The 24,770-nt window shown below is 47.5% G+C and overlaps 1 protein-coding gene across 2 annotated transcripts in view; it reads left to right on the top strand.

The window, feature by feature from the left end:
* Nucleotides 1-24,770, top strand: part of RAB10 (RAB10, member RAS oncogene family) — a 274,345-nt gene that overhangs the window by 205,465 nt on the left and 44,110 nt on the right. For both annotated transcript variants that reach the window (XR_015296706.1, XM_086928101.1), the window contains exon 5: nt 14,263-14,364. Coding sequence is in view for 1 of the 2 variants with exons in the window: in XM_086928101.1 (XP_086784227.1) it covers nt 14,263-14,364 (102 nt within the window). In the remaining variant the exon portion in view is untranslated. The remainder of the gene's footprint in view (nt 1-14,262; nt 14,365-24,770) is intronic.

The raw sequence follows: 24,770 nt of genomic DNA, 5'->3' as shown, positions 1-24,770 counted from the left end.
GGGATTTGGTTTGATTCATATCTCTCCTTCAATCATCAGATCAGAGTAGTTGTTGAAAAGTGCTTCGGCATTCTTAAAATGCTAAGGAAATTAATTGATCTTTTGACAACACCTGCCAGAAAGACCATTGTCCATGCTCTGGTCACATCACATTTGGACTACGAAAATGTCCTTTATTTAGGCACCAACAAAGAAAGCCTGACGAGATTGCAGCGTATTCAGAACGCTGCAGCTCGTCTGGTTTTAAGGCTTCCCAAGAGATTGTGTGCCTCAAAAGCTCTGGAGGATTTACATTGGGTTCCAGTGGAAAAGTTATTTTAAGGCAATGTGTTACTGCTATAAAATGTGGTGGGACAAGGAACCCAGCTACCGGAGGTCTCATTACACCTTACTGCCCTGCTGGAACCCTGCACACAGGTGTTCCCAGAGTCTGCAGGGCTAGAACGGGCGCTCGCTCAGATACCCAGCTGCAAAAACATGAAATTCTCTTCTGCTCTCCCTGAAGGCTTGCTCTACTGAACGAGCCTTTCGCACAGATCTGAAAACATGGCTTTTCAGGTCCCTCTCTTAATCTGTCCACTCTTGCCAAGTTCCGTTCTCCTCCCGTTTGTCTTATTTTGGCGCGGGGACACACATTTGGGTGTAACAATGCATTCTACAAATGACAATGAAGATTATTTGGTACTAGGGTGTCCTCCCAACCCCCCTTCATGCGGATGCCCTGTGGATGTCCTGAGCTGTGCATTGTTACGTGTCCTACTGTATGAATTCCCCAGTTAACAGACTGCAGGCTTTGCTACTCCTTGGCCTGACCCTGGAAGTAGGAGCGCTTGTGCTTCGTGCTGCCCTCAATTGCAGTCCATTTTGCTCCTGTGATATTTAAGTTGGCACTAGCGTTCTGGGCTCCCCATGCTTTTTGGTCTCTCAGGCCGAGGCTTGGCAGATTAGATGGGGCTTTGGATCTGCCTGGCCCTGAGAATGGGACAACTGCAGCAGAAGCACCATGAAGAAGTACTGAGGAGATGGTGAAACTGATGGAATCTGCATGTATGGGGAGTTTAGGTGCCTCCCATCCCCTACATTGTATGCACTTATTGCATCTTGAAGACTTGAAGTCATATCGAAGGTGACACATCTGCTATCATCGGCGGAGCCCATATTTGTCCATACGGGGTGCAGCAAGGTAGGGATAGATCCTAAATTTGCTTTGGGTCACAGTCTGCCCCTTTCTTGAAGGTAGTAATGCATCAATTGTGCGGCGTTTACCCAGAGTGAGAGTTATGTATGAGTTTGGTCAAATTAAATTGTGTAACCATTCTAGTCTCCATATGTTTTTAGCATCATATATTTGTAATGCATGTGCTATGTCTGTTCCACAGAGCAGTTTAGTATTCCTATTTAATGACGACGAAAGACTTAATGGAGTGTGTGGGCCTTAATCGTTTGGTCAAGAGACGGGAGGCTTTCATTCCTTTGAAGACACTTGCCAGGAAAAGCATTGCTGCAGGAAACTTATCCAATTGATTTTGGAAAAAAACTAAAATTTGGAAGAAATAGGGGAGTAATGCTCAGTTACATTCCCTGGTAATGGATAGAGGAGGCTCCCGGTCTGGATATTGTACATCCAAATTTCTACCAGACCCTAAAATCTTGAATGGGGTTCACTTGCAATGTCTTTCCCTCTGTTTCCACCTTCCTTTTCACTCTGCACCAATTTATGTACATGGTCACCGCCTGGTCCCAAAAGAATCCCTATTACCTGCTGAGTCCCCTAAATTCCATACCAGGTCCTGTCTTTTTCACCATCTAAATGCCCTTGGAGCTCTGTTCACAGATCTAAACATCAAGATTCATTAATATGACATTGATGCACAATTTGGCCTCAAAGTTTTCTCTGTTCTAGAAACCAGCTCCTGAACCACTGCCTGCGTCTCATCCAGGCCTGGATGTCCAGCACTTAACTGAAGCTCGAAGCTCAACCCCCCCCCCCCCCCCCCCCCCCCCCCCCCATATAGTCAATATTACCTTTTGGCCTGGCACATATTTGTATCCCAGCTCAACAAGGCCCTTAAGGGATACAAGTAAAAAAAAAAATAGCATTGAAAGGTAGACGACTCTGGGAAGAAGATATTTGGGATCACTGTGTGAGAATGAAAGGAGGCCTGCACCCAGGTAAAAGCGTTTCCATCAAGGCAAGGATCAAACTTGAAAGAGTGCTTGCAATAGATATTTTAAAGAGTGTGCACTAGTGGAAGAATTGCACATGTGTGGTCAGAAAAACTAAAAAATCACGACACAGGAGCACAAAATTATTACAATCCCTGGAGCACCAGGGCACAAGGTTAGTACCCTGACTAAGGACATGCTAAACAGGCAGTGTTAGTACATCCAGATGGACTCTTTGTGGCACATGGGTGGATCGTAATCTGATATATACTGACGAATTGCCATGCTTCCAAAAAAAGTGCATAATTTCTTTTGGACTTTTTCCAGGGCGCCACTGCACTAAAGACCCTATATCTGCCCTTTTCTTCTAGATTTTAATTTATTTCCTGGAATCTACTTGGTATTATGAAAAATATTGTGCTGACTGGTGCATTCACATCAAAGGTTAGCGAGTGACAGTTGAAGAAATATTTTAGTTTGTGCTCTACCCTTTCTCAAATGTAAAGCACACTGGCAGACCAGACTACTGTTGTGATGGGATCAGTACAATCTCTTTTCCTGTCATAGTTAATCAGAACGGTCTGCACGGGTTTAGTCAAGGAGTTCTTTACTCTCCCCTTGTACATGTGAACATCAGTGAGTACCAGTGAACTATTTTATAGTTTTCTGTCAGAAATAATCCACCTAGAGTAATAATACACGAAAACCTGGGACGAAGTAATAGAATGTAATGCGGTCCCGATGGAATATGCCTAGTTTGCAGGCAGGCATGTGTTAGGAAATTATAAATTGCGTACCTTGTAACATCTCTGTGCCTAGGAGCTGTTCATGGGTCCAAACCTGCCATGGACAAATACCTGGCTGAAAAGTTTTCATTACCCAGGTGTCATTGCCAAGTGCTTACTTACTCTTGTGAATTCCAAGCGCTTACTTACTCTTGTGAATTCCAAGCAAAGACTGTGTATTGTTATGCAGCAGTACAGGTTTCAGTGTCCGCTCGTATCCTGATGGTGGAATGAAGTGTTTTGGTGCCCTAGTATTTGATATAATCTTCCATGGTTTGCAAATATGGGATTTCGTGCATAGAAAATGCTTCTCTGCTCTAGAAAGCTTTGTGTATTATATTAAACTGTCCGAACTGCTATTTTCAGGATTTTCTAATTGCAGTTACTCATGGAAACCTACCTTTCACTTCATTTACTACTTCACCGTTTTCAGTGCAATTGAAAGTGCAGCCCTTCACACTGAAGAGGCATCTCTCGTGCTAAGCATCCAGTTTGATTTAAAGACCGAATCATCTGTGGATTTTGATCATTAAATTTGTTGTTCATGGTCTAGTTTGACTGCCAAACTAACTAGCTTTTAATGATGATTGACTTTTACTGAAAATCCATTTCCACAAAGCGGATCCTACTTTGGGTAAACCATGGCTGCTAGCTATGGAGAAACTAAGGAGTGGACAGCAGCATTTAGTGGCCTGTCCTAAATTTGTACCTACGAGGGGGGAAAGGAGCTTCTGTAGTAGGGTATCTCTGTGTATAGTCCTAATCTAGTGAATAGTCCCGCCCATGTGCGTGGACCCCGGAGCAATCAAAAATAATCTCTTAAGTTGTCAAAAAATTGCAGAACTGCAAAGACACTTAAGACAGAATTTAAAGACAGATAATTCAGCCTATATCCATAGGCTACACTGTCCAGTGCTTAAACTAGAAATTCCACCAAAAAAACCACACAAACAGCACAGCCTGCTCAGTTTCCTCCACAGAGAAACTTGCCTCTACCAGCAAAAGCCTCTGGAATGATAGAGAGGAAGCTATGGACAGACAAGCCCGATAGGCTGCCATTATGTGGCTCAAACTGTGCCTTTAAGAAAACTTTCCAGAACTCTCTCAGTATCCCAGAATGCACAGCAGGTCCCTTTTACTTTCAGTTCTTTTTTCCGGCTCCTGCAAGCAGGACCCTGGAGCATTGAGCTCTCCCTTTCAAGGGTTTATTTGGTGATTTTTCACTTTTTTTGTGTGTAGTGCTTGTGGTTAAGTACTTAAGCCTCTTTTTTTCTTCTCTATATTGTCAAAATGCCTGGCTTATTTGACAATTGCCCAGAGTGTGATAGAAAAAAGGCCAAATCCGACCCACATGGAGTGTGCATCGTCTGCCTCCCCTCTTCTCACATCCCAGAGGAGTGTGAAATCTGCAAAACCCTCTCTGCCAGGACCCTGAGAGAGAGGATGAAGATCAGGCACCAAGGCCTCGAGGAAAGACGTCAGAAGGCACAAGGTGGGTCAGGGCATGCTTTTTCTGCCCATGCTGAGGCCTCTGGGGGGCTCCCCAGGGGCAGAAAGACCAGCAAGCGCACCCATACTCCGCCAGCATCGATTGCGTCGTCTGCGGCGTCGAGGGGGGATGACAACGGTCTGTTCCCCATCTCCCCAGGGCTCCGGGGAGAAACAGCGTCATCGTTCGGCGTCGAGGGAGCTGGAACAGACCTCCGTCAACAGCATCGTCGTCGACATCGTCTACGTCCTAGTCAAGTCATCGACGTCAGGAAAAGGCCCGGCGTCAGCGCTCGCCGTCGAGGCGACACCGCTGTTCGCCGTCGGCGAAAAGGAGAAGATCGGCGTCTAGGGGATCCTCGCCGTCAAGGAGGCGCTCGCAGTTGAGGTGCTCACCGTCTAGGAGGCGCCACCGGTCGACGTCGAAGACGTTCCTTGACGTCGAGGCAACGTTCTTTGACGCCAAGGAAGCACAGGAGGAGTCCTGACACTAGAAGGTCGCCGATTGGTTCGCCATCGTCTCCAAGGAAGAAGACAAAGTCACCGGGCTCGGTGTACTCAGTGGTGTATACGCCTACTAAACCTAGGATGCCTACCCCTCCTCCTTTGCCGAAGGGTCCGCCTCTGCGGAACCCCACCCCGCCTCCACCTCCACCACCGCCTCGTGGACCGCCTCCTTGCCAGTCACCGCCGCCTCAACTCCCACCACCTCTTCCCTCCGTCCCTCCACCGGTGCCTCCACCCAAGACGGCCTCGTTGCCACGTTATCCAACGCCACCTAAGGGGACCCCTCAGCCAAGAGTCCTGGCTAGGCCGACATCGCCTGCTCCTGCGAGGCCTGCGGATCGGCAAGAGAAGATCGCGCTCCCGCTCGGGCTGGAGAGGGAGGTCGCGGAGCCGTGGCCGGCCATCATCTCTATCTAGACGAAGCCACAGGAGGCGCAGATCCAGATCCTGCACAGGCTCTTCCACCAGGGATTATTCACCAACGCTGGCGGAGTCTCCAGGGACGAGGGTCTCGCCTGTTGACGATATCGTCTCCTTTCAGCAAGTGCTGCTGAGGGGTGCGGCTAAGCTAGGGATCACGATGACTGTGCCAACACCTACAACGTCCGTGATCTTCAAGACGCTTCACAAGAAGCATTTGTCTCGACCGCTGCTTCCGTTGGTACCAGGATTGGAGGAGCCCGCCAAGGAGTTGTTTCTCACTCCGGCGGTGATGAAAGCAGCTCCCTCCAGGCTCATCAAGAAATACTGGGCTCCATAATCTGACCCGCCTTTTCTTCGAATGGACCCAACACCAGACTCCGTTATTGTAATAGCGGCTAAGAAGCAGCACGCCACCACTCCTTCGACAGTACCGCCTGATAAGGACAGCCGTTGGCTGGATTCGGCGGGCAGGAAGGTCTGTGGGATGGCGTCTACCACCATGAAGGCTGCAAGTGCCGGGGCTCTGCAGGGGCGATATGATCGTGCCCTATGGGAGTCCCTCCAGCAGTACGCTGAGCTCCTCCCTCGTGACAAGAAAGAGGACTTTCTGGAGATATTAAGTGAGGGGATGATGGTGTCCAACCAGATCATCAGTACGGCGGCTGATGTATCTCTTCTGGCGGCGCACGGATACTGCTGCGGCATCAATCAACTGCGTCATGCTTGGCTTCGCCTCACCTCACTCAAACTGGAGGCGCAACAGCGGGTGGCCAACCTGCCTTTCTCGGGGGAAACCCTGTTCTGTAAGCATGCGGACGATGAAATGGCCCGTATGAAAGCAGAAGCCGAAACCCTGGCGGCTGTCGGGTTAGAAAAGCCTGAGAAGAACTGGCGCCCATTCAAAAAACGGTTCGGAGCTTCAGGCATAGGGCGAGGGCAGACTTCCGGACCTTAACAGCAGTTCCGGAAGCCCTTCCAGAGGGGCAGAGGAGGCCAACAGTCCGCAACAGCAACCAAAGGCCCGGCCGGGTCTAGGCCCTGAGTGTTTACTTCCCCTACATCCGTTACCCACTCCAGTGGGGGGAAGCGTTCAATTTTTTCTGGCAGAGTGGAGAAAAATTACTCAGGACAAGTGGGTGCTGAATATTGTTTGCAATGGATATAGTCTTCAGTTCACCAGCCCGCCTCCAGCTATTCCGCCGGTGAGCTCGTAGTTTCAGCTGCGCAAGCTCCAGGCAGAGGCCGACATCCTATTAAGGAAAAGGGCTATAGAAGACGTACCTCTGCCTCAAAGGGGAAGAGGTCTGTACTCACGGTTCTTTCTGGTCCGCAAGAAGGACAAGAACGAGTTCAGGCCCATTCTGGACTTGCGGCAAGCAAACAAGTGGATTCACAGAGAAATTTTGCATGCTGTTGTTGCAGCAGATTTACCCTCCGCTGCTGCAGGGAGACTGGCTTTGTGCTATAGACCTACAGGATGCGTACTTCCATGTGCCCATTGCACAGAAACACAGGAAGTTCCTGCGATTCCAAGTCGGCGCCAATCATAAATACACAGTACTGCCATTTGGGCTGAAGTCTTCGCCCAGGACGTTCTCTAAGTGCATGGCAGTGGTAGCGGCACACCTGCGGAAAATCAAGGTGTTTGTCGACCCGTCCTTGGACGACTGGTTGATCAAGGCCTCCTTCTCGGAAGCTCAAGCACACTTCCAGAAGACGTGCGTTCTACTGAACAAGCTGGGGTTGCACATCAACATGTCCAAGTCTGTCCCGACTCCGGTCCAATGCATACAGTACTTGGGAGCCTCCATCAATACGCTGTGAGCAAGTGTGTCTCCTTCGGAGGAGCGACGGTTATCACTCCTTCGGAAGGCTCAGGCTATTATGACCGCTCCATCTACAACAGTGAGGATGGTGTCTTCTCTACTTGGGTCGATGGCCTCTTGTATCTTCCTCACGCACTGCTGCACATGAGACCACTGCAGGAGTGCTTGGAGGATGAGTGGGATCAGAGGACTGGTTCTTGGGACGACAAGATACGACTTTCTCTGCATGCTCTTCAGTCTCTGAAGTGGTGGTGTTCAGCGGAGAATCTCCTCAGGGGTTCCCTTCCACAAGGACATTCCCGCACAGACGATCGTGACGGATGCGTCTCTTCACGGCTGGGGGGGCGCACTCCGGAGACTTACAGATTCAAGGGACGTGGTCTCCGTTGGAGTCCACGTACCACATCAATTTCCTGGAACTCAGAGCTGTTCACTTGGCACTGAAGGTCTTTCATTCGTCCTTTCAGACCAACTCTCTGCTTGTACAGACGGACAATACGACCACGATGTATTACCTCAACAAGCAGGGGGCTCGATCACGCACTCTGTCGCAGGAGGCGCAGGCGATCTGGCACTGGATTCTGGCCAGAGGACTGACTAGAACGGCTACCCATCTGCCAGGTGTGCAGAATGTTCAGGCGGACGCACTGAGCAGACTGATTCAGGAAAACCACGAATGGGTCATAAACGACGAAGTGCTAGGAGAAGTCTTCGCAAGGTGGGGGACTCCAGACGTAGATCTGTTTGCCACCGCCGAAAACAGCACATGCCGAGACTTCGCCTCCAGGTACTACCAACAGGGGACGTTGGGGAATGCCCTATGGATCGACTAGTCGAACAGCTTTCTGTACGCTTTTCCACCCATTCCCCTGATTCCGGCGGTGCTCATCAAGCTGTCCTGGTCCAGGGCGCGGATGATACTGATCGCCCCGGAATGGCCCAGACAGTGGTGGTTCACGGACCTGCTTCACCGGTCTCTCCTTCCTCACATACGGTTGCCGTGCAGGCCGGACCTTTTCACGAAGTTCGGGGGACAGATGGTGCACCCGAACCTCTTGTTTTTGAGTTTGGCGGCATGGCTCCTGATATAGTGCAATAGGGCCATTTGAATCTGCCCGAATATTGTATGGACATACTGAAGGAGGCTAAGCGACCTTCCACTAGGACTTCTTATGCTTACAAGTGGAAGAGATTCTGCATCTGGGGCAAGTCCAGGAACTATGACCCTACGACGTGTAAGGAGGATGTCATCCTTCCTTATCTTCTACATTTGGCGCAGTCTGGCCTTAATTTTCATTCCATTAAGGTTCATCTCGATGCATTGACTGCCTACAGGAAATGCCCTTCACAGACTTCCTTCTTCCAGATCCCTGTGATCAAAGATTTTTTGGAAGGCTTGAAGAAAGTATTCCCTCCTGTCCGGCTTCCTTCGCCTTCATGGGAATTGAATGTGGTGCTGTTCAGATTAATGAAGGAGCCTTTTGAACCTATTTATAAGGCTTTGTTGCAGCACCTGTCCTGGAAGGCGGCGTTCCTCGTGGCCATTACATCGGCCCGCAGGGTGAGTGAAATTCAGGCGCTGTGTTGCCAAGAACCTTATACTGTATTTCATGCTGCTAAGGTTGTTATGGGTACTCACCCTAAATTTCTTCCCAAGGTTATTTCTGATTTTCATGTCAACCAGACCATAACTTTGCCTTCGTTTTTTCAGAATCCTTCATCTCCAGTGGAAAGGTGTTTGCATTCCCTGGATGTTAGGAGGGTGTTGAAATTGTATCTGGATAAAACCAAAGATATTCGTAGGTCAGACCAATTGTTTATCAATTATGGATCAGTCAGGACCGGTCTTACTACCTCCAAAAAGTCCATTTCTAGGTGGATTGTGTCCTGTATACAATTGTGTTACCAAAAAGCTAATAATAAGACCATAGGAGGTAAACCTAAGGCTCATACCACCAGGGGCAAAGCTGCCACGACTGCTTTGCTACGTATGTTCCAATTGCAGAAATCTGCAAGGCGGCCACTTGGAAGTCGGTCCATACCTTTGCTAAGCATTACTGTCTGGACACTGATGCCAGGACAGACGCTCAGGTTGGGCAGGCTTCGCTGCAAAATCTGTTCGCACAGTAGTAGTGTTATTTCTTGGTTCTCCACCGCCGCTTTGGTGTGGGGATGGGCTTGCCATTCTTTTCACTAGATTATGACTATACACAGAGATCCCCTACTACAGAAGGAGTAGTTTCTGTCGTGTAACTCCAGGTTCGAGGCATGTGGGCTGCTGATTTCATATCTGTGCATAGATCACCGCCTAGTGTTGGGTCCGGATGATTGCATATTGTTGTCCTGGAAGAGTCTTCAAAGTATCACGAGATAGGTGGCTCCTCCCCTGGACTACAGTGGGCATGGGCATCGACTCCATCCTCAAATTGTTTTTTTCCGCCATTTGGTTCGGATGTCTATTTGTTAACTCCAGTTCGGAATCGAAAAAAACTTGACATTTGGCCAAAAGGCCTTTAGTTATCGTCGGTATTGTCTTTGCGATAGGTGCCCAGTACTTGTTCCGGCTCTATCCTCGAGCCGGACGTCAAGAAGAGCCGCGTGGCTTTTCAGCACCAAGGCCCGGTCGACGCCAGAGGCCTTATCGACGATCCATCATGGTACGGAGCCAGTTCAAAAGATGCCCCGTCTGCAACTCCAAGTATCCCCACATCGATGTCCACCCGGTGTGCAACAGGTGCCTGTCTCCGGATCATGATGAAGCCAGCTGTATGGCTTGTTCTCGGTTCCGCTCCAAGAAGACAATTCGCAGAGCAGAAGGAGGCCCAGCAGACGGCACCTGACCCTGTGAACATCTTTGATGCCGAGGAAGATGAGGGAGCCGAGCAAGAAGTTCAAGAGAACCTGTCTGATCCCGCATCGGAGATCGACTCAAGTTACGACGCAGATGTGGAAATGGTCGATAATGAAGAAGTCGTCGACTAGGTAGGAGACGACGATGAGGCCTTCGGGCCGTGGAAGATGGCTCGAGCGAGGAGCTAAGCCCAACCGTTGGTACGGGGGCCGAAACAAAAACACTCGATAAGGCTCAGGTCGAGGGATCGCCACATGGCCTTACCCGAGATCAAACGCTTGGTTCTACAGCCTCGCCTCAAGGCCCGGTTACGGACATTTCCAAAGAGCCGTCGGTTGACCGATCGAAACCGAAAGCATGGGTGTCTACACAACCGAAAGCACCAGAAATGAAATCGAAACCGAAAGTGCATATTACTTTGGTCGGATCGAAGGCTTCTGAACCATCGGCACCGACGAAACAGAAGTGTGTATCGACCCGGTGAGGTCGCTAAAGGGTGTCGAGCCGAAGGCCGGGGCGCCGAAGAAAATGGTAAAGGACGTCGACCCAAAGAAGTCTGCTCCGAAGGCCGTAGACACGAACAAGGGACTCTAAACTCGGAACGTCCACTCCCCTTCTGTTGGGTTTATAATTCCCAGAATAAAGTTGAATCTTTCATTTGGGCCGCGGATTTGAGCTCCTGCCAGTGTTCCTCCCAATTCCGCTTCGCTAGGGCTATAGTTTTGGTGTACTCCTTTCTGGCTAGTCTTACTAATATCACATCTTTTTTGCGGAGGGCTATGGTTAATGCCTTCCTCTTTTCTCTGCACAAAGCTGTGTACCAGAGATTACTAGATTTTACTGGTTTATTTTTATGCATTTTGGACTTCTTAATAATAAAAAAACGATCCCAGCTTCACTATTGCATTTTTATAAAATATATTCAGATGCAAATCCTGCATTTTTTCCTGGGCTGTAATAAACAATTCCAGCTCTATACTCTTCTGCTCTATGAGCTCCCTAATACTGGATAATTTATCCTCCTGGCTTGCTACCTTATGCCATTTCAGTCTGCGATTACAATTAGATGGGACTACCTCATTTGTTTGTAATAGCGGGGCATTAGACGACTTTTCGGTGATTTCCCACCTAATTTTCATAAATAGGGGGTTGTGATCGCTATCCTGGGACTGCTTTACCTCCATGTCCAATAGATTGCCCCAAAGACGGGTGTCGAGCAATATTTAATCTATGCGCGATGGACAACAAAGCCTATTATAAGTATTGGCCCCTCTTGAATCAGTGCGTGTCCTACCATTCAATGCTCGCAAGTTGTATTCTAATGTTAGAGCATTGATTTGGATCGCCCTAGGTGACCATTTCCTAATTGGGGCCAGAGTCAAAATGGGAATATCCTGTTTAACATCGTCATCATTAGTTCCCAGGAAGTCTTCCCCACTTAGGGGTTCATATGTACAGTTTAGATCTCCTGCCACGATGTTAGCAAGGAGGGGGATGCCAGCTAGTTCCATCTCCAAGGTTGCTATGGTAGGTGAGACTTGGGCTCCCGCAGACCCTCTTGCTTACACATTGAATAGCTCCACGTTATTACCATTATGAGGACCTTTGATTGTCAGATGTAAAATGTCCTCCAAAGGTGAATTATCCATGTTGATAGCCCAATTCAATGCAATATTAACCCATATGTGAAGACCCCCCGATGGCCGGCCCTTCCCTGTGCTTGTGGCGGGGATGAAAAAGGTGGTGTACCCTGACTTATGTAGGGGAGTCATGCTCCAAGTCTCCTGGAACAGGCAGACTTCATACTTGTCGATGAATTCATTCCATTCCGGGATGGCCAGTTTTTTTTGGAGACTTGCTATGTTCCAGGAGAGGAGCTGAATCACCCTAGAGTTTGTAACCTCTATTGCTGCAGTACCATGATTAATCTGTCCCTTCCCTTCCCCGCTATGGGATCTTAAAGTTAATTTATTTGCACATGGAGTGCGGCCTTGCTCTCCCATATCTTGTAGTTCTAGAGGGCAATACAGGTGGTTGGCCTCAAATAGTCAATCTATTCTATTAAGGGCAGATTCGTCCCGTTCCCTGTCTATGGACCAGAGTGTCAAGCGTCTAATTTGGATATCCGAATGCTTAGGGGGGGAGATACGGAACTCAAGGGCTAATAGATTCTCTGCAATTACTAGGTTGTTTAGTTGCAACTCAATACAATCTGTATAGGAGCTAAACAAGGAAATCCTTTTTACCCTAATCATATCTTCCCTAATGATTGACCTTCAACCCCTCACATGACGCAGCCAGTGGATTGCTTTATTATGAATTGATTCGCTACTTTCATGGCCAGAATTACTGCTGAGTTTAGGGACCTTGGTCATCTACACTATTGTCGCTGGATTTCTAAGGGAGGTGCTATTCGATGGCATGCCGGGGACGTCTCTCACACTCTGTCTTTCTCTAACTGGGGAGGGGGGGGGGGGGCTTCTATTGCCCACAGGGTGCGGACTTGTGCACTTGTCTCTCTCTCCCCGTAATTTAATGATTTCTGCATATGAGCTAGCACTAGTATGCCGTGATGGAATAAATGTGCTAAGAGGCCTTGAGCCATGATCCCCCTCGAGGATGAACTCTCTCCTGCAATTAATTTAGTAGATGGGAATCCCCTGATTGCTATAGCCCCTTGGGAAGATGTTGATGACTGGGGATCTGTGACCCTAGACAAGTCCACTTTCAGTATTAATTCCTCCATCATCTTTTATTACGGAGGCCAAATCCCTTTCAAGATTTTCAACTTTCTGCAATAATACCTTATTAGAAAGGGTGCATTTGGTACATGCTAAAGGGCCATCATTAGGGGTCTCTGATTCCCTATTTCCATGCACTGAGTCTGCTGTTAAATCGCCTAAAATTCCTTCTAAAACAGCAAATCTGTTTGAGCAAGTAATACCTCTCTGTTTGTACCCCCTGCAGGGCCACTTGATTGGAATGCTCTAGTATCTTATTGGGGGTTTCCGTCAAGGTAAATATCTCCACAGAGCCTTCTAGAGAGCTATGCACTTCACAAGTGGGTAGATTAGGTGATGTTTTCTTACTAAAAATGGCAGGGGTCACCTTTTTCCGAGAATGCTTTAAGACCTTGGAAAGAGTATCAATATTTTCCACTAGATTACTACTAGTGTTCCCAACTAGAACATCTTCACACTCATTAACAATGGCTTCAATTCTTGTAAGGACGCAATTAGTGGCAGCGTGCGGCACCTTTTTTGCTTTTTTCCCTTTATTAGCTAATAAAGTTGGCGCTCCCCCCTCCATGGACTTCCTTTTTCCCATTTTGCGCCAAATTTATGGTGTCAAATAACTCTTCCACAGATTAAAACCCATGGTCACACACCGGCAGAAGAACAATTCAGTCAGAGGGTCAATGTTCCCTGTTTACAGTCCACAAGCCCCTTCAATGGCCAAACAGTACCTTTTGTCCTTGTGTTGTATTCCCGGTGTTAGAGGGGGGGCCCTGCCCTGCCTTCTCTTGTCGAAGACGGGCCCACCCTTGTCCCGGGCGCCGTCCCCGCGTTGCGTGGGGCAGGATCGCTTTTGTTGCTGCAGGTCGTCGCAGTTACAGCGTCGGTGTCCTGCGCCTCGCAAGGGATTCTGGGGGGTTGTAGTTTCCAGGGGCCGTTCCCCTCACGGCATCGGAATGCCTCGCTGGAATGCCTCGCTGACCGGTCGCTCCCATATCAGCCAACACAGGGTAAGCCGTTCCCCTCACGGCAGAGCCGTACGGATAAAGAAATCGAGGTGGGTGCTTTCACACAGAGCGGGAAACCGCTTGGAATCTAAAAACGGTGGTGGATTACTGGTTCTCGCAGTTGAAGATAATCTCCACATAAAATGGAAGGTGTGAATATCAGAAAGCCAGTGTCTGAAGTCTCAATCACTGCATCATACACTGGTGATATTGAAGACGCTGTAGCGTTTGAAAAGTATGTATTGTCAAGATAAACTGCAATGGGTAAAAATCATGAGGTCCGAAAAACTGGGGTAACACCTTGTACAAATGCCATTTTTTGCAGAAGTGAATATTTCTAATGGCTTTGCCCATTCTGTGTTTAGAAATGCAGCCTTTTTATTTTATCTTTGTACTTTGTGTAGAAATAAAAAGCATGTTATCTTGAAATGGATTTTGATGATCGCTGATGAAAAATCATGTTATTTCTTTTAGATTGCCAGGGAGCATGGGATTAGGTTTTTCGAGACTAGCGCAAAAGCAAACGTAAACATTGAGAAGGCATTCCTCACGTTAGCAGAAGATATTCTTCGAAAGGTAAGTCTAAGTTATTCGCATTTAGTCACACATTAGTTGAACTATTTTATTTGAGTTTCTTTATTCTGAAGCCTTTAGCTTTGTCTTCAGTGATGTAGAAGATACACAATATACTTGCAGATGACTGTTGGACATAAACTGGCCCTTCGCAATATATAATTGAGACGTGGGTGCAGATGTTCTTCCTATTAGCCACGAGATATTTTTGTATGGGCCCTTTAATACCATCAGGGGCAGGGGACTGATCTTTGCATTGATATTAGTTTCTGCTATAATAGTTGTAGTGTGGCCAGCATAACTGTATCCTCTGGAACTCCCTTTACCATATGTGATGTATGGAACACCATCTGAACCGAAGGAAGAAAATAAAGCGCTGGCTCTTCCTAGCAAACAGAAGCCAGAGAAGAACACTTTGCTCTGAACCCTCCCAAGTCTGACACAAGAGTATGACCAGTTCCAGGCAAACCCTCAAACTGCCCAAATTATGAACCACCACTGCTGACTTCCCACTGCAGGTTTGGACTAACCTTACACTCCTCTGGGCAATCCTAATAACAAAATCTTTACCGGTGGCCTGTAACCAGAGAAGAACAAAACCGATCTCCTGCCCCAGATTGGAACCCCTGAAACCATAATACCAATGAAACCTGTAATCCGTAAAGCCATAGACAACTACCTTCAACTCTCAAACAATCCACCTGATACCTACAGACGCGCCAATACACAAATGTGTCACTTATAACTCACCGGTGCAGCAAAGTATGATAAACTGACTATTATACCACCGGCAGTCATCTTGGATGACCTTTATATAGTCCGTCTCTGCAAGTAACAGTGTATCCCCTCACATTAGATTGGTAAGCTAAAACAATTGTACTAAAAGTAGTGCGAAAGCACTACTCTTAAGGTGGATGTGCCGGCAGCAAATTGGCCACCTCTACCCCCAAATATAAATAAAATGGGGGGAAAAACACACAGTAAAGTGTCGTAGAAGCAATGGGGCATGTGGCGAGTAGAGAGGAAAAGCACACACAAGGGAGAGCCACATGGGACGGGGAGAAGCACACCACTGATAAAGCAACAAGGAACTTGTTGGAGGGTTAGTTTGGCAGGAAGGAGCACACGACGGAGAGCTTGCAACATTTGGGAGACAGAATTACAAAGTGAAGTGGCGACATATGGGAGATGGATAAGCACATGATAGAGATGGAAAATACATGCTCTCATTTAGTGCTTTAACAAAAAGAAAAAAAGCAATTCTCTATAAGTGAGCAGTGGAAGGATACTTGTCATTCAAGTCAAAGGTTGGTACAAATGCTATGATCCTGGAGAGGGGCAGACCAAACATGTACAAGGAAAGCCACTGAAAAAAACAATTGGCAAGTGAGTGACACTAAAGCCCACCAGTCGGAAGCAATGTGCTGGCTGTAAGCCCCCTAAGCTCTTAAACTCCACAGTAAGTCTTTTTCAGTCGGACAGCTTGCTCTCTCGTAGTCTCGACCTAAAATGTGTGTAGGTCATTAGCACTCCCTAACATACGTAATTAACTGAATTTCCAAGTATTTATGCCGATTGGTTCATCTATTTCAGTAATCGTCGGAAAAACATTTCTTGCAATATATACTTTTGTTCATCTCTCCAATGGTTTGATAATACGAATATGATAAAAGATGTTTTTTGCTTTAATCAGTTTAAGAATACGTAATCCCCCTTCCATACAAAATGTATTCCTATTATGAAGCACCCTTGCCTAGAAGAGCTAGACTATGTTTGTTCTGCTATGCAGTAGTATTTATGAATTCAAAAGTAACAATTGCAAAAATAGATGACCCATTATGTATTCTGTTTTCTCAATATTGCTTCAAATGAAAAATAATACTTAACAAATGAAAGCTACCACTGACAGTTTGGTGTGTATTGGAGTGGTGGGGGTGGCTGGCTGGCATACAGCCATGTTATAGTAACAGTAGGTGGTAACTGAAATTGTTAGTATTAAGTGCTGAGTCTTGCACCACTTACCATTTACTGTTATCTGTACTAAGAAAAAAACCTCTCAAAGTCTAAGATTGGCTGCTGGTGCCTGAAACAGCTAGGCAAAAAATGCATATAATGATTGTGTAATACCACCCCTCAAATCTTCCCATTAAAAAGTCTGGCCTGCCCCATATAAAACAACTCAGAAGGTGGTAGTAAATGCCCCTCAGACACCAACAGGCCCCTTGGTGTCATGCTTCATCATCGGGGCCTTCGCACCCCTCTACGGGATGCGGCGTGCTACGACTTACGGATACGTAGGAGCACTGATAGTGAACTATGTGTTTGTGTGTGTGAGGGAAGGAGTGTGAGTAGTGAGTGTGAGTAGTGAGGTGAAAAAGTGAAGGTTAAAAAATACCTGGCTCGTAGGAAAAAATTATTTATTATGTCCTCGGCTGGTACTGTTACAAGGAGTACATGGCCACCACCCTTGTGGCAACTGTAACAGCTGTCAAAACCCATCACTTTAGGGATCACTACCACCTGAGTGGATTCCATTTTGTTTAAACGAATTACCAGGGGAGACTGAATCCACTTGTCTCTCTCCCTCCCTCCTTTTGTTATATTTACTTACCATATAAAACAACTGCACTGCATAGTGTGTCATAAGGATCCATACATGCCAACGTTTCAGAGCAGGAACGTGGGAGATTTTGAGAATAAAAAATTCGGGTGAATTCATTTCCCTGATTGACTTCTATTAAGGCAGACTGCAGACATTGGTTTCAACAAAAGGGAGTCTTCGCCTGAATCGCATCTGTTGGCATGTTTGATAATAGGACTTTACAATGGCGCCTTTACTTGTATTAGTTTCCACATTGCCTTTGGTGCTGCTTTGTGTAGCCTAAATTTGGAAAGATTTTAATTTTTCAAATTCTATAAATTTATTTATTGGTAGACTTAGTGAGTTTCTTGAGATAGCAATGGCTCGACGCAGCTGTCTATTTAGCAATTACTTGAGATAGCTGGGTGTTTTAGCAGATTTCCTATTTGTAAACCAGTTTGGTGTCCTCTTCCGAGCTTTCATTGAATTGCTTCCCTTTCATGAAGGCGTTGACTATATTTGATCAGTCAGTAGCCCATTTAACCCTTTCCTTCCGACGGCAGCACTACCTCCCCAGTGCTGTCGTCGGCCAATGGCCGATGCGGCCCGCACGAAAACGACTGCACCGCGGCGGAATTACCGCCGCGGTTAACGGGTTAAACAAGACACCCCCTTTTGAATCTCCACAATTTTTCTATGCAAGTCTTCAATAGTGGTTGGAATGGCTATGGATGCATGGTGTTATCTGTTGTATCGCATCATTGTGACGGATTGAGGCCAGATTCAGATTTGAGGTTGAAAAATGGTTTAAATGACCTACTTCAAAAAGATGGCCCACCCGAGTAATGCCAACTGATTCCCATATGTCGCATAAAAGCCTCCTATGATCAGGCTTGCATTTGCCACAAGCGTCTGAGGAGTCCAATCACGGATCAGTCTTAAGTCGACGCACAAGTTTCCTAGCCAGTACCTTGGTTTTGCAGCGTGAATCTTTCTGGATTCACTATGCTGTTGTTTATTCCGCGGTCTAGTGGTTGGGTCCGGAATCGTAGTCTGTGTTTTTTTTTTTTTTCCGTAGCCCAGGTGGGCGTCTACGTCCCACCTTTTGGTGTCCTTCCTGTGACGTCGGCATGCTTCCTGCGGAAGCTCCCACCCTTGGGCGCCATCTTCAGATTCTTTTTTCCGCCGTTGGGTCTGGATCGTTCCCGAGAGATCTCCAGGGATTGGGAGAAAAGAAGAAGCAAGACTCGAGTTTTTGGAGAAAAAACATTGGAGAAGACGAAGGAAGACTACACCATCAAAAGAACGACGAAGAAGGGAGAAGTTTCGAGATTCTTCGACGTCCAGAGGAGAATGCGCAATCAAGGGGCCCCCTGAACGCAAGACATGGACAACACACCATTCAAATTCTGCCGCAACTGCCATCATAAGCACGCGCAGAAGGACCAACACCCAGTCTGTAACCTCTGCCTGCCGATCGACCAGGAAAGCAGAGACTGCAACGCCTGCTCCGCATTCACCCCGAAGACCCTTCGAGTGAGAGAGAGGCAAAGGATTGCAAACTACGCCATGCAAGGCAAGGGCCTACCTCCATCCCTTCGAGACCTGGGACTCTCGACCGACTAGGAGGATTACGTCGCCGAAGAAGACATCGGCTACACGGTCGCAGAGACCGATAATAATAAGACTACTGAAAAGGTAGGAGAATCGATGCCCCAAAAAGGCCCGAAAGACTCTCGACAGTCTACCCAAGACTCTCGAAAAAACGAGGGCAAGACCCCGAAAGCGCCGACGCCGAAAACTTCGGCGTCAGCAGCGACATCCAGGCCCAGCGGATCCTCTCAGAAGGACTCCCTGGCGCCGAAGGACGGCGACCAACCAAAGTCGTCGAAAGGCCTCCAAGAAAAGGAGCGCTCGACTAAGCAAACATCTTCGAAGTCTACGACGAAAGACTCCAGACCAGCCCAGACGCCGAAACCCGCGTCGACGCCGAAACCCGCGTCGACGCCGAAACCCATCTCGACGCCGAAACCCATCTCGACGCCGAAACCCATCTCAACGCCATCTAGCGCGCTAAAGAGACCGGCACAACCACACGACGCCGAACAGGCGGCGGAGATGGAAAGAAAGGAGACTCGAGGCAGAGATGGAGAACATCCTGCAGCGAAAGAAAGATTTCGAAGAAAAAATGACATCTTACACAATTCCTTCGAGGCCAAAGTCACCAGAGGTACAGGTGGTCGAAGAGGAAGATTTCGAAGTAGAACAAGCGTCGGAGATCTTGGAAGATCTGGCATATCAGGAAGATGATGATGCCTATTACGAGGAGGAGAGAGATGACGAACCGAGAGTGGACCAAGAATCAACATACTCGGAGGAGGTAGAGTGGCAGGACGTCGACGCCGAAAGTCCTGAAGAGGGAGTGGACACATATCCAGCCAGGCCCTCGCCACCCGACGACATTGGGCTCTATAATGAATGCATCAAGAACGCTGCTACAGCGTTCAGGGTCAAGCTCGAAGAGGTGGTGCCGAAAGGGGACTTCCTAGTAGAGACACTACTTCCAATGCACGCTAGGTGCCAGTACCTGCCAATGCTTGAAAGCATCAAGGGGCAAGGAAGAGAGGCATTCAAGGAACCTGCTACGTGTAAACCCGTCACGCCAAGGACGGAGACAAAATACAAGCACTCCTCAAAGGACCCAGCCTACATACAGGGGAAGGTCGCTGCTGACTCTATCATCACGGCAACAGCAAGAAGAAGGGCCAATGTGCCAACTAACTTCGGGTCCACCCCCGGATAAAGAGAGCAGAAGGATGGACCTAACAGGAAGGAAAATCGAAAGGAATGCCGCTATGCACTCGTGCATGGCTAATTCAAATGCACTACTCAACAGACACCATTACCAGATCATGGAGGAACTGGGGCAATTGGTGAAACACCTCCCTCAGGAGCACCAACAAAGGGCTTCGCACCTAGTAGAGGAAGGGAAGAACTTGGCAAACTCTTGCCTAAAAACTGCACTGGACGGGGCAGACACGGCCAGCAGGCTTATGATGCTGGGCATCACGGAAAGAAGACAAGCCTGGCTCAGAATATCAGGCTTTAAACCGGAGGTGCAGCAAAACATCCTGAACACTCCGTTCAAGGGTGAGACACTGTTCGTCCAATAGTAGACGACAAGCTCTCACAGCTCAAAAAGGATGATGACACCGCAAGATCCATGGGGGCCTTGCAATTCAGGGGAGCAAAGAGAGGGACCCCCTCAAGGAGACCACACGGGAGAGGGGGGAACCAGCCGGGAATGTCGCATCAGTCCTTCCAACTTTCCCACAAAGGCGACACCCATACACAACATGGCCATCAAAAACAGCAATGGCAATATCAACATAGGGGCCAGTCCTTTCATGGGAGAGCGAGTGGACGTGGAAACACCAGGAGGGGTGGTCAGCAAACCACCTCCAAGTGACTCGGCCACATTGACAGTGCACACCCTACAAAAAACTCCAAGGGTGGAGCACAAAAACAAAAAACAGGAGTCTCACGCACCGAAAGACCGCGACCACGTAACACCAGTGGGAGGAAGATTACGACTCTTCCTCCAAGAGTGGAGAAAAATTACAACGGACAAATGGATCATCAACACAATACAGTACGGGTACTGCATAGAGTTAGAAAAAACACCACCAAGCAGAAGACCAAAGAAAAGAGCACTAGCAAAGAAGGAACTAGAGCTTCTTCAGAGGGAAGCAGAGGAACTGCTACTAAAGGAGGCTATCGAGCCTGTACCTCCCATGGCAAGGAACAAGGGGGTGTACTCTACGTACTTCCTAGTACCCAAAGTAGACGGAACAATGAGACCTATCCTGGACCTAAGGTTCCTCAACAAATTCATAAAGACACAAAAATTCAAAATGACATCCCTGCAAGAAGTACTCCCTCAGATCCAAACAGGCGACTTCATGGGCAGCATAGACCTAAAGGATGCCTACCTGCACATCCCAATGAACAGACGGCACAAGCATCTGCTACGATTTGCAATCCACTCAGACCACTATCAATTCACGGCATTGGCCTTCGGACTAAAATCAGCTCCAAGGGTGTTCACAAAGTGTCTGGCAGCAGTCGCAACGCACTTAAGGAGGGAGGGGATACACATATACCCTTACCTAGACGATTGGCTCATAAAGGCAAAGTCATACAACACGTGCAAACAGCACGCTCAGAGAGTGACAGACACACTAATAGCCCTAGGTTTCTACATTCACTGGAAGAAATCCTCCATAAAACCTCAACAAGTCAAGATATTTCTGGGAGCACAAATCGACACCGTTCAGAGGAAGGTGTTCCCCAGCGAGAAGAGAACGACGGCACTGTTGAAGGAGACGCGCCTCTACCAGAAGGGGCAAGCTCTGACCGTGACGACGGTGAGCAAGATGATGGGCATGATGGCCTTATGCATCCACATAATACCAATGTCCGACTACACATGAGACCACTCCAGGACTGGCTGCAGGACCAATGGTCACAAGCGACGGGGTTTTGGGAGGACCTAGTGGTTGTAACGCACGCAGTGCAAGAGGAGATATCATGGTGGGACAAAGGAAACATAACACAAGGGAAACTTCTAACACCACCAACATCAACGGTGACCATCACCACGGACGCATCCCAGAAGGGATAGGGAGCACACATGGAAAAACTACGCGTGAGGGGCTTGTGGACACAAGCAGATGCCATAAGACACATCAATTACCTAGAACTAAAGACCGTTCTCCTAGCTATGAAAGCCTTCCAGACGAAGTTGTACAATCAAACAGTGCTGATCCAGACGGACAAACACAACTACGATGTTCTACATAAACAAACAGGGAGGAACACAATCGGCACCACTGTCAGAGCTAGCGCAAGAAATATGGAAATGGGCAATACCATTAAAAATAGATCTACTGGCGATACATCTGCCAGGAAAGGACAACGTGGAAACGGACTGGCTCAGCAGACAGACATCGGCCTCGCATGAGTGGGAGCTGAATGCTCAAGAAACAAGGAGACTGTTCAACAGGTGGGGAACACCGTCAATAGACCTGTTTGCAACACGCCAGAATGCAAAATGCCAACACTTCGCATCGAGACAACCAGGGGAGGGGTCCCTGGGGAATGCCCTATGGATAAGCTCGTCAAAGACATTTGCCTACGCTTTTCCGCCGATTCCCCTGATTCACAGGGTACTCAGCAAGTGCAGGACAAGCAGCATGACCCTCATACTGGTTGCACCCCAGTGGGCCAGACAAACCTGGTACTCACAGATTATGGAAATGACACAAGAGTGCACCACACAAATTTGGGAGGAGGAAAGACCTACTCTCCATGCAAAACGGAGAGGTGTTGCATCCAGAGCCGGAAAGTCTCAGCCTAGCAGCCTGGCTCCTGAGGACATAGAGTTCGCACACCTAAAGCTACCTGAGAGCACACTGAGGGTACTTCGAGAGGCAAGAAGACCAAGCACACGTAAGTGCTACGTGGCCAAATGGAAGAGGTTCACATTATGGTGCAAAAAGGAGGGTCTGCACAACAAGATGACAAGAGACTCTACAGTCCTTAAGTACCTCACACACCTGCTCTAGACAAACATGAGCTCAACATCGCTAAGGGTACACCTAGCAGCCATTGTCGCCTTGACTAGAGGGGAAACAGGCAAAAGCTTTTTTACTTCTATGATTGTAAAAAGATTCTTGGAAGGTGCAAAAAGGATCGCACCACCTAAAAGGTTACCAGCACCGGCATGGAACCTCAATGTAGTGCTGACAGAACTCATGAAGGCACCTTTCGAACCAATGCATAAAGCCTCACTACAGATGCTAACGTTAAAAACAGCATTCCTAGTGGCAATCCCCTCGCTACGCAGAGTAAGCGAGCTGCAGGCGTTAACACTACAGGAACCCTACATACAAATTCACAACTATAGGGTGGTGATGAGAACGGACCCACACTTTATGCCAAAGGTGGTGTCCAAGTTCCACATAAACCAAACGATCCAAATACCAAGTTTCTTTCAGAAACCAACAACAAAAGCAGAAAGGGCACTGCACACTCTGGATGCGAGACGTGCAGTCATACATTACATAGAAAGAACTAAAGATCACAGGAAAACAAAACAGTTTTCTGTCTCCTTTGCTGAAAGTTTCATGGGAAAAGCTGTTACTAAAGGACAATTGCACGATGGATCGCGCAAACTATACAATTCTGCCATAAACAAGCTGGACAAGAACTAGTAGAGGGGCCAAGGGCCCATTCAACAAGAAAGAAGGGAGCAACAATAGCCTTCTTGGCAAATACTCCCATTCTGGACATATGCCTGGCAGCAACATGGGCTTCTGTGCACACGTTTACGAAACACTACTGTGTGGACATACAAATGAACAAAGAAGCACAAGTGGGACCAGCACATATTCAAGAACACAAGCTCATCTTCCACCCAGCTGCCACAATAACAACAAACTGCTACGAAGTCTATGCACAGCATAGTGAATCCAGAAAGATTCACGCTGCTAAACGAATAGTTTCTTACCTGTCGGTGTAGTTTTGCAGCTTGAAGATCTTTCTGGATTCACTAGCGAACCCACCCACCTCCACCAGAAAGATGAGGCTGGAGAAAGTAGGTGGTAAACTAAAATATATATATATATATATATATATATATATATATATTTTTTTTTTAAAGGACTTCATAGAACTTCAAGGAAAACAGCGCTAAAAGAGAAAAGATAAAAACATTGCCATAGAATTAGGAAACAAAACACAAACGTAAAAGAATCCGAAGATGGCGCCCCAGGGTGGGAGCATCCGCAGGAAGCATGCCGACGTCACAGGAAGGATACCAAAAGGTGGGACGTCGACGCCCACCTGGGCTAAAAAAAAAAAAAAGAAAAGAAAAGACTACTATTCTGGACCCAACCACTAGACCGCGGAATAATGCACCGCATAGTGAATCCAGAAAGATCTTCAAGCTGCAAAACTACACCGACAGGTAAACTATTTGTTACTGTGACCATATTATCAGTTGTTTGCAGTCAATGATTGAGCACTTTTTAAACTGAATTGGCAACTCTGTATTTTCCACTCTTGCCTATCCACTGGGGCAGATGAGGGATCGTTCGATTCAGGAATATTAGTTGTGGAAAGATGATGGGCAATACTCCATTTGAGCAGACTGAGGCCACTCTACTCTGAAGACTTCAACCTCGGTCATGTCACCTCTGACAAAAGATACAGTGGCATGCTCAAAGAATATTGAGATCAGTTTGTGCTCTGAGGGACAGGATTGCAAAGACGTAGTTTTGCCACTGCCTGTCTTTTCTGAATTCACACATTGTGCATCATTATTCCGCCTCCCATTGTTTTGTTCCTGCATTGTATTTGTAATGCTCGTTTTCTTTAGTTTTTTTGCCTGGACATTGGCGACATTTTGATCTTCTGGCCATCGTTCTGTGATGTCTGCCTGCTCTGTTGCATGGCTGTCATTTTGATATCCTTTTTTCCACCATTGAATCTTGAAGCATAGTGGGCCAGTAGAAAATATTCGAGAACATTTTGAATTTCCTCAAAGAATTTTCTCAGGGTTGCATCTAATCTCTGGAGGGAGAGCTTTCCAGAATCTGAGAGCAGTTCCGGATAAGGATTGATTGGATGTCTTCTTTTTCTCTAATTTTTGCAGCTTGAATAGGAGGGAGCTTGTACTTCTTGACGATCTGTTTCCACCAGCAGTCCTGCCAAGTACCACGCTTCAGGCGTTAGACTGACCCATTTCAGTGTGGTGGTCCGCATC

This window comes from Lissotriton vulgaris, chromosome 6 (genome assembly GCF_964263255.1).
Source record: "Lissotriton vulgaris chromosome 6, aLisVul1.2, whole genome shotgun sequence".
NCBI lineage: Eukaryota > Metazoa > Chordata > Amphibia > Caudata > Salamandridae > Lissotriton > Lissotriton vulgaris.
Note: the sequence above shows the minus strand (reverse complement) of the source record. Positions and strands in the feature narration are given on the sequence as shown.